Source organism: Teleopsis dalmanni, chromosome 1 (genome assembly GCF_002237135.1).
Source record: "Teleopsis dalmanni isolate 2A chromosome 1, ASM223713v2, whole genome shotgun sequence".
Lineage (NCBI taxonomy): Eukaryota > Metazoa > Arthropoda > Insecta > Diptera > Diopsidae > Teleopsis > Teleopsis dalmanni.
In genome coordinates this window covers 155,290,312-155,300,521 of record NC_051846.1, presented here as the reverse complement: position 1 = coordinate 155,300,521, position 10,210 = coordinate 155,290,312, and the positions used below count along the sequence as shown (strand labels likewise).

The window sequence follows — 10,210 nt, the reverse complement described above, 5'->3', positions numbered from 1 at the left end:
CAGACTATAAAACTAATACCTGTGTATATCTTTGTAACAATGAACATCAAGGATATGTATCCAAGTACTCAAATATAATTTAATATAATTTAATGGAACAGCATTGGTTTAAAGAGAGTTCTCCGGTAGACTTTAAGGTACTTGCACAATTACCACATTTTATTCTAGATCAGGTAAATTATTTCTTATTTAATGGGGAATGGTATCAACAAGGATTGAAGGATTGCCACAAGGAGACGGGGCCTCTGGGTTATTAGCAACAATTTATGTCGATTCTAAATTTGAAATACATCATAATGCAATATTCGTAGCGGTTTTTAGAAGTGAAATTTTAGCGGTTTTGGAAGTGTAGCGACCCAGTTGGCTGTGCATTTATTGAGATTGAAAACCAAAATTCAATTTCAAAATTTTCAATGATCGCGAAAAAGTTTAAATTTTGAAAATATTAACTCTCAAGTGAAATATCAAATTACTGAACCGTGATGTCAGTTGCAGACGAAGGCGTAGTGATGACTTCAAATAGTGGAAGTGGCGTAAACCGTGTGGCAGTGAAGGTGCCGCCATTTTGGCACGAGCGACCGGAGATTTGGTTTGCTCAAATCGAGGCGCAATTCGCAGTAGCTGCCATCTCGAGTGACGTCACACAGTTTAGAAGTGAAATTTTAGCGGTTTTGGAAGTGTAGCGACCCAGTTGGCTGTGCATTTATTGAGATTGAAAACCAAAATTCAATTTCAAAATTTTCAATGATCGCGAAAAAGTTTAAATTTTGAAAATATTAACTCTCAAGTGAAATATCAAATTACTGAACCGTGATGTCAGTTGCAGACGAAGGCGTAGTGATGACTTCAAATAGTGGAAGTGGCGTAAACCGTGTGGCAGTGAAGGTGCCGCCATTTTGGCACGAGCGACCGGAGATTTGGTTTGCTCAAATCGAGGCGCAATTCGCAGTAGCTGCCATCTCGAGTGACGTCACACAGTTCAACACGGTATTGGCAGCGATTGAGTCAAGTGTCGTGGCCGATGTGAGTGATGCAGTGCTTCATCCTCCTGAAACTGGAAAGTACGCCAATTTGAAGGCTCGCATCATAGAACGCTACAGTGAGAGCGAGCAGCGAAAGATTCAACGGTTGTTGTCGGAGGTTGAACTTGGTGATAGACGGCCAACACAGTTGCTAACGGAGTTGACAGCATTAGCTAAAGACAAGGTGAGTGATGAGTTCCTTAAGTCTCTTTGGCTGAAGCGTTTGCCACCACAAGTGCGCGCTATTCTGCAGGCATCGAACGTGGCACTGGCAGAACTGGCGAAATTGGCAGACCGTATTTGCGAGGCGGGTGATTTTCAACAGATTGCAGTAGCATCAGCCTCTAATTGTTCAGCCTATTCTGAGAATGCTGTGATTATAAAAAGGCTTGAGCAAATCGAACAGCGTCTAAGTCGTTTGGATGTACGCCGTGGTGAGTCGGTGCAAAGTCGATCGTTATCAAGAAGGCGTAGGCGCCCTCGTTCCCGACCAGCAAGTCATCCAGATTGGTGTTGGTATCACGTCGGGGTCACCAATTTAGCAATGATTGTAACTCTTTGCTAATTAATAGAAATACCACTAATTGACAATATTAATGAAACTTTATTCAACTTTTTTCACGAGTCAAATTCGAAACGTTTTCCTCAATCCCTATTAAAAACTTAAAAATATTTGAAATTGAATTTTGGTTTTCAATCTCAATAAATGCACAGCCAACTGGGTCGCCACAGTACTCCCTCCTAGCGATGGAGTACCAGCAACAACGCGACACCATAACAAAGTCGTCAGCTTAAGAGAGTAATTTTGACATGCAGACTGACCGTTTGCCCCGTTGGCAAGCCGCGCCGTGTCAAAGTGTTTGAGAGTGGAGAACGTTGAAGAGATTTGATGAAGTCGACACCACACAGACTTAATCCCGAAATTCCGCTAACCTTGCTGGGAAACGCGCTACTCTACCAGCCCGCGTCACTTTCGGAATCGGCGACAGGGATTCACGCCTACAATCACCAGCAGTCACTGACTGATCACCATTCAACAGAGCTGAAGGCTGGCGCGTTTCTGGAACAACCTGCCCAAGGCCATCACATGATAAGTACGCCGCCTTCAACCTGTCATTCGAAACTGTCACCCCTCTTCCACGACAAACAACAACCGACGGCTTCTCACTACGTCTCAGCACCTCAAATGGACCTTCGTAAGGCTGCTCAAGTGGAGCTCGCGCACGATCCACTCGAAGAAAAACGTGCTTACAATTGCTAATGTCACGCGGAACATACACAGATGGGTGACAGTGCCTCGTTGACTCAACGGATTTAACCTTAGCTAAAGCCCTTCGCAACGCCGAAACAAAATCTGTCTCGGGCGATCTCTGCTTGAATTCCGAAAGCATCTGCCCCGGAACACAAAGAGGATTTCCAAACAACATCTCTGCAGGAGTAGCATTTAGGTCTAATTTCGGTGTCGTTCGCAATCCTAACAACACAAGCGGAAGAGACTGCGTCCAACTGCTTGAGGAATGACATCGAATGGCCGCCTTCAATGTCCTATGGAAACGTTCGACCATACCGTTTGCTTGAGGGTGATAAGCTGTGGTATGAAAATGCTTCACTCCAAGCAACCTTGTCAGTTCCCGAAATACAGCAGACTCAAATTACCGACCCAAATCAGTGGTAATAGCCTGCGGAGAACCAAAACTTGCCACCCAACCATCGATAAAAGCCGCTGCAACTTCCTCTGCCGTGATGCCAGCCAGAGGCACAGCAACAGGCCACCGAGAAAAACGATCGACGCAAGTCAAACAATAACGCTTCCCCTGAGACAAAGGCAATGGGCCCACAATGTCAACATGATCATGCTGGAACCGACTATCAATATCAGCAAACGAACCAATTGGTGTCTTAGTTTGCCGCTGAATCTTGGACTTCTGACACGCAATGCAACTACGCACAAATATAGCCACATCCTTAACCAAACCAGGCCAAACATACCTAGCCTGCACCAACTTTCGCGTTGCGCGAACACCAGGATGAGCCAAAGCATGGAGTTTTATAAGAACCAACTGCCGACAGTTTGCAGGAACAAAAGGACGAACACGACTGCCTGACACATCACAGTACAGTTCAATACTCGAATCCGGCAGCCTCAACTTCTTCAAACCAACACCATCATCAGACTGGCTCTGCAGCTGAGCGAGCAACTCTGCATCAGTCTTCTGCCCCTCAGCAATTAACTCAATCTCATTTGCCTCCAACTGAACTGTAGCAACCCGAGACAAAGAGTCAGCCACCGTATTATCTGCACCAGCCAGACGGATATCAGTGCAATACTGACTAATAAACTTCAGCTGTCGTGCACGACGAGGTGATACCTTCTCACTAATTTGCCTGAACGCAAACGTTAACGGTTTGTGATCCGTAAAAATGATGAAATCACGACCTTCCAATGCATACTTGAAATGCTGGACAGCTTGATAGATAGCGGTCAACTCACGATCATAAGCACTGTACTTAGTCTGCGCTAGACTCAAACCTTTTGAATAAAATGCCAACGGCTGAGTCACTCCTTTCACCACTTGTTGCAGAACAGCACCCACGGCAACATCTGCAGCATCAGTCGTGAGCGTCAATTGTGCATCCAGGGCCATAAAGTTAAGCAACGTAGCTTGGGCAAGATCATTCTTACAAGCCTCAAAAACTGCTATATCTTCCGGAGCCCAAGAAATCACCGACTTATCATTCTTACGGTTACCTGGTGTAAGATGAAACAACCGCTGCTGATTTTGCAGAAGTATTCAATGGAATGCATTCCATTTTAGAATATTTAAACTCTGCTTACTCATTTTTAACAAAGGTTGTCTCGCATAAAATTCTATTTGTTTGTATACAGTTTTGCGTAAGTCATTACAGTAAAATTATTTGCTATTTGCAAGTACATCGAAACGTAGTCGGTATTCAAAATAGTTCTAACGCTATTCACCTACAAAAATTTTATTGTCGATAAAAGTGAAATTGTTATTTTTTACACAAATTGTACTTGAACGCATTTAGTATATTATTTATATTTGTTTTGTATCTAAGTTATTGTGATAAAAACAAACTTGCATTTTAACTTAAAATGTAAGAAAAATTATAAATATTCAAAATTTTGTAGCAGTAATATAGTTGTGGCGACATCACGTAAGTCGATAAATATCTGCGCTTGTTTTACGTTGTAAAACAGCAATCATATTATTAGAACAATTTAGATCGTAGCAATTACGGCATTCTCTTTCAATACATTTAATAAAGCAATTTGTGTAAATATTATTTTGATTCAGAAAAAACACCGCCATATAGCTGATGCGTAAACTCTTAGGGAACAAAGAAGTCTGTCCAGCGGTGAAACATAAAGTTTTCGAGACGGCAGTTAGAACTATAGTAACATATGGGGCAGAAGTTTGGGGTGTGGAGAGATATGAAGAACTGGAAAAATTACAAAGGAACTACATTAAACGTGCATTTCATCTACCAATAAACACACCGAACTATATGTTACATTTGGAAACTGGATTACCGTCGTTACATATAAACACGCTTAGACAACATTTCAGATATATAAATCGAATACTAGTTTTAAAGGAAAGTCATCTGACAAAAATAGTAACTCAAAAATTATTAAGCAATAAAACCTTATTTTTCAAAAACTGGATGGATATGGCAACAGAATTAGATGAACCTTTACAAATACAAGAGACTAGATCCTGGAAAATATGGCAAGAAGCTATAATAAGTAAGCAAACAAGCAAAGAACGAGTACAATTCGAGTACGCTGCGAGAACGAGCCTAACGAGATCAACGTACAGTAAACTAAATTACGATTTGAAGGATAACAATTATTTTAATTCCAAGTACAGAGAAATAGATATTACAAGAATATTTAAAACACGTGGCGAACTATTACGCTTGGCATATATTCCTTACGAAAGCCAAGTAAATGTAGACTGCACCCTTTGCAATCTTGGTGTAATCGAAGACGTCCAACATTTTATGGGGATCTGTCCTATATTACAGGAGATTAGGTTTAAGTATTTTAGAAAAGTATCTTTAGAAAAAACAGATGTAATTTCATTATTAAATGGAGAAAATTGGTTCTTGCTTAGCGCTTTTATTAATGAAGCAACTATTTATAGAAAAAAAATAATGGACGAAATATTTTGAAAGAATTTTAAATATTATATAAATTAACATGTACACCTTTTAAATGCATTTTTATATAAATATGAAAGTTGTACGTTAAAATTAACATAGAAAAAAAAAAAAAAAGAAAGGGTGTAATAATATTAAAATAATAGAAATATTGAAACGAATAAATTAAAATTAAATATTAAATTAGGCGGAGGAGTTTTGACTCGTAGCCTTCTTATACACAGCTGTTATAAAAAATCTGTAAATTTGTAATTTTAAATTCAATTGAATAAATATAATTAACTAACTATAGCTGGTGCAGACAATTGCGTGGCTAAATACGTTAGAAAACCATCAAACGGGTATAGAGAAATATTTGAATTCAAAATATTACCATTACCCCAATTGGACTGTCCTACTCGATGGGGATCAACATACCATATGGTTGAACGGCTTAATAAAGCAAAAGACATATTAAGTCATATTGAATCAGTAGAAAACAAAACGGAAGATGAAAATTTCGACGCCAATGAGTGTTTTTGGGATTTTAATGCTAGCTACTCAACCGTTCTTAATCCATTACAAAAAACTATAGTCAAGTTTCAAGAAGAACAATTACATTACGGAAATTTTTATGCTTTGTGGTTGAAATGTAAATTATCTACTAGTAAAATTTTAGCATCACATTCAGAAAATAAAAATGCAATTATTTTTCAAATTGGTCAAAGTCTAATGGAAAGCATAGAAACAAGGACTCATAAACTATTATCAAATGCAAGCTTGGATACTTGCTTGTTTTTAGACCTAAGATTTTATCAAATGCTAAATGATTCTCAGAGAGTTGAAGCTGTAGCTTATTTAAAAAAATTATGGGACAAAATTAAATCACATGACCCTAAACTTCTTCATTCATCTAATCCATCCCACTTAACGGCAACGGAAAGTGTACAGGTGCTGGAAGAAAATGACGACGACCTTCTCAATGAATATTTAGCTGCTAATTTAGTACCCACTGATGAATCGATTGATGTTTATTCAAAAATTGAGAGATTAAATTTTCCTTTCATGAAGGCTAGCTTAAATGTATTAAATTTTTGGAAAGAAAGACAGTGCAGCGATCCAGAACTTTATGCACTTAGTAAAGTGTGCTTTGCCATTCCGCCAACACAAGTAAGCTTCATCATCCATTATTGCATCTAAATGTTATAATTTTTTTTTTAAGGGCACCATAGAACGTGCATTTTCATCATTAAAATTGATTTTGGCAAATAATCGTAATCGTCTTAATCATGACACGTTAGAAAATATACTGCTAGTAAAACTTAATCCCTCCTTTTTAGATCAGTCAATAGAAAATTTGCCTTTATTCGAAGAAAATGAAGATGAATAAACACAAATCAATTTAATTTATGCATATTGTAAGCAAGAAGTATAGACAAGAATTTTGTTCAAAAGATTGCTAAACTCAATGTAATTTTATTTAGTTTTTTAATTAATTTTATTTAATTACATAAGATTTATTTTTCCCTGACAAATAAACTAATTATAAAATAATTATATGAATAATGAATAAGAATAAAAAGATATGATCACCACTATTTTTTTTTCAATAAATCACAGTTCCAATAATTTAAATTCAATTATTACATTTCTTTTTTATTTATTTCATTTACAAAAAATATGAAGCATATGCTGCGGAGTACTAGTGCTAGTACTAGTACATGATACTAGTGGCCTGGACAGAATTGTTAATATGTTAGTTACTGATCTATTACCCATTGATGTGATTAGAGGGCAGGGTATAAAACAATTAATCGCTGATATAGAAGGTATCGACAATAATTTGGTGAGTACAAAATTTATAATATAATATATATAAATATATATATATATAAATAATATTTCTGTGAGAGTCCTAATACTACTACTATATATAAAGTCTGTTCCACGAGCTACTCGTAGTAACTTTGAGTAAGACTATATATAACAAATACTTTCCACCAGCAAATTTTCAAGTAAATGAGAGCATCTGAGAGAGCGTAATATCCCTATCGAAAGTTGAAAATGCTACACAAACTTTACTCGTACAATTTATTTCAAGTAAAATTTGTGTGAATCAGCTGTTTTGGTTTGAATTTAAATTTTTGTATTGTTTATTTTCGCGGCATTGGTGTTCTCACCAAACTTTACACAAAGCTATTCCATGAAAATCTGTGTAAAGAGCGTAATTTGGCACTTTATTTGTGTTAAGCTCTCAGTTTATACTTTACTTATGTTTTACTTGAGTTTTACTACGACTAGCCCGGTAGTTGCTCCGGAGCAGTAGTAATTGCTACGGGATCAGTAGCCGTAGCATGCACACAAAACACAATTTGCTTTGCTCTGCTCAGCTACTATTCTGTTTTGTAGCACAGCAACAGCAAGAGCAACAATTTTAAAATTTGACGACTGCTACGAATATCAGTAGCATATATTTTAATTTTTTGCTCTTGCTCTTGCTCTTGCTTCGTGCTTCAACAAATCAAACAGCATAATATAGCAGAGCAACGCAAATTTTGTTTTGTGCTTCTGCTGTCATAAGTGCTCCGTCAAATTCAGAGTAGAAGCAGGAGCATAGCATTTTTTTCGTTACTATTGCTGCTACGGAATAGTAAATTCAAATCCTGAATTTTAATCATACATTAAATAGAAATATTTGATTATAATAGCAAGTACACAAAATAGTGATAGCATGTTTACATTACGAACTTAAGGCAACGAACTTTGCTTAAGTTGATTTAGTGTTTACATTATCGTATGGGGTTTTCATTTTGACTGTTGTTGTTTTTGTTATCTTTATTTGTTTACATTTTGACTCTAGTGAAAATTTTGTTTGAAAAATCAATGAGTTTTGCTTACTATATAGGTGTGACTGTCGATATTTAATCACAGTAAACTGAGTTACAATTTAAATTATATTGACAACACAAAATTTGTAAAATTAGATAGAAAAACATTTTCTTCAGATAAGTTTCAACTTTCCGGCTGAATTAAAATAAACGGAATTTAATAAATAATTTTCGAATTTAAATATAGCTTATGTACTTTCATTTTCATTAAAGTACAAAATCAGCGCTATATATATATTGGTAGAAATTATGGATCAAAATATTATTGCATTGCTCTGCAGTGAATCTGCACAACAAAATAAAATACTTGATAATAAATTTAAATGTATACGAATAAAGCACCGTAAAATAATTATCAAAATATTACAACTAATAGCAGCAAATAAATATGGAAGGCCAAGAAGTCAATGGTTGCATGTAAGATTTTATGAAACATTTTTTATGAATATGTTCATATAACTATCAAAAATTTTTACAGGAAAGATACGGCCAGTTTTGGGAATGTTTCTAGTAACAGTGCAAATTTTTTCAAGGACAACATCCGCATGAATCGAGATGCTTTCAATATCATATGCAACAACGTTATATTGGTCGAGATATTGGCCGAAGTACCACCAGTTTCAGACAGAGCATACCACTGGTAAAGCACGTTGCGATGAATATAGTCTTTTTATAGACGTGTATGTTGGAGAGCCTGGTAGCTTACATGACAGCCGAGTTTTTGGTAGATAACAAGTGTATAGTACAGCATCATTTCTAAACAAATTTCCCAGCGGTTCTTTTGTGCATATCTGCGGTTCTGGATGTAATGCATTCGTATGCAAGGATTGTCATAGAAGCCACTTTTGATCGTATGCTAACAACGTTTCGTGGACTGTTTTATTTTATGGAACAACAAAGAACACTTTCAATAACAAATTTAATTATGTACTCATGCATATAGCATAATATATACTGTACACAGAATGATGTAGTTCATAACGAAGTCATTCAATGCTAATCATATTGATTCATTTACAAATGAGTTGCAAAGAATTGTTAAGAATAAAGCATATTCTACAAGTAAATTATGTATTGTTCTGTTTTAATTAAATAAAAGAATTCAACTCAATTTTTATATATTCAATTTAAATGATTTGATTTTAATAAATGATCAAACAACACTTTTTTAATAATAATAAAACGTGAATAATTAAAATAATAATTTTAATTATAGTAATAATGAAAACATTATTTTAAGCAAAGAAATAAATAATAATGACATTTTAAATAAAAAAATACATAAAATAAATAATAAATAAATAAAATAAATAATAAATAAATAAAATCAATAAAAAATAAATATTAATGTAGATTTGTTTATATTTTTACTGCACCGCTGCATCGCATTGCCAATCATTCTACATTCTACATTGAACCAAAAAGTGAACCAGATCAATTGCTGCTTCACCCCATTGTTTTTGTTTGCATGTAAAATTGAGCGGATCATGTTTGCTGAAACGCAGCTAATGATTTATTGGAGAAGTTATTTTTGAATCTATTTGAAAATACAAGATTTTTATACCGAAATATCTGACCGGCGAAGAAGTGGAAGAAATTTTGAATGATTTTAATGATGAAGACTTTTCTGATAATGATGAAAATTATACGACGGTACTCCACAAGCAGGTATGTGTTTGTTGATATATGTCGTTTATTTGTTTTTCTCACTAAGAAGAAAGCGGCTATCTTGTTTCTTATGTTACTTCTAATTGCCGGTATTGAACCTAATCCTGGTCCTGTTAAACCTTCCACCTCAACTTAGCACTGTTGTGTCTGCCACTCTATCATACGCAGAAATCAAACATCAGTGAAATGCAACAGTTGCAGTAACTGATGTCACCTTAATAATTGTTCAGGGTTGCATAGCCATACTGATTGGAATCTTGCTTTTAGAGGAGCTTGCTGTCCTCCAGCTCCTCTACACAGAAAATCTCCATTTTCGTCTACCTCTGGCAGTCCTTTTCCAATCAATGCATCATCTACTTCTCCTACCACTTGGCTATGCACTGTGTTGAAAAGAGTAATCTCTAGGACCACCATCTCCGTCCATTACAATTCTTGCAATGGCTGGTGTCACCTTAGAACTTGCTCTGA

General features: G+C 35.8%; 2 protein-coding genes across 2 annotated transcripts; both read left to right on the top strand.

Moving 5' to 3' along the window:
* Positions 1 to 813: 813 nt before the first annotated feature.
* On the top strand, positions 814 to 1,587 carry LOC119666514. The gene has a single exon (XM_038075797.1). The coding sequence runs from the start codon at positions 814 to 816 to the stop codon at positions 1,585 to 1,587; it is 774 nt and encodes a 257-aa protein (XP_037931725.1).
* Positions 1,588 to 4,715: 3,128 nt separating this feature from the next.
* Positions 4,716 to 6,576, top strand: LOC119666513. Its single transcript, XM_038075794.1, has 3 exons — positions 4,716 to 4,791; positions 5,500 to 6,356; positions 6,409 to 6,576. The coding sequence occupies exons 1-3, from the start codon at positions 4,716 to 4,718 to the stop codon at positions 6,574 to 6,576; spliced, it is 1,101 nt and encodes a 366-aa protein (XP_037931722.1).
* Positions 6,577 to 10,210: the final 3,634 nt, after the last annotated feature.

Coding starts and splice junctions, on each gene's coding strand:
- LOC119666513 (XM_038075794.1), top strand. CDS start 4,716: ATGGCAACAGAATTAGATGAACCTTTACAAATACAAGAGACTAGATCC. Junction 4,792..5,499: donor ATGGCAAGAAGCTATAATAA/GTAAGCAAACAA, acceptor AACTAACTATAG/CTGGTGCAGACAATTGCGTG. Junction 6,357..6,408: donor TTGCCATTCCGCCAACACAA/GTAAGCTTCATC, acceptor TTTTTTTTTAAG/GGCACCATAGAACGTGCATT.
- LOC119666514 (XM_038075797.1), top strand. CDS start 814: ATGTCAGTTGCAGACGAAGGCGTAGTGATGACTTCAAATAGTGGAAGT.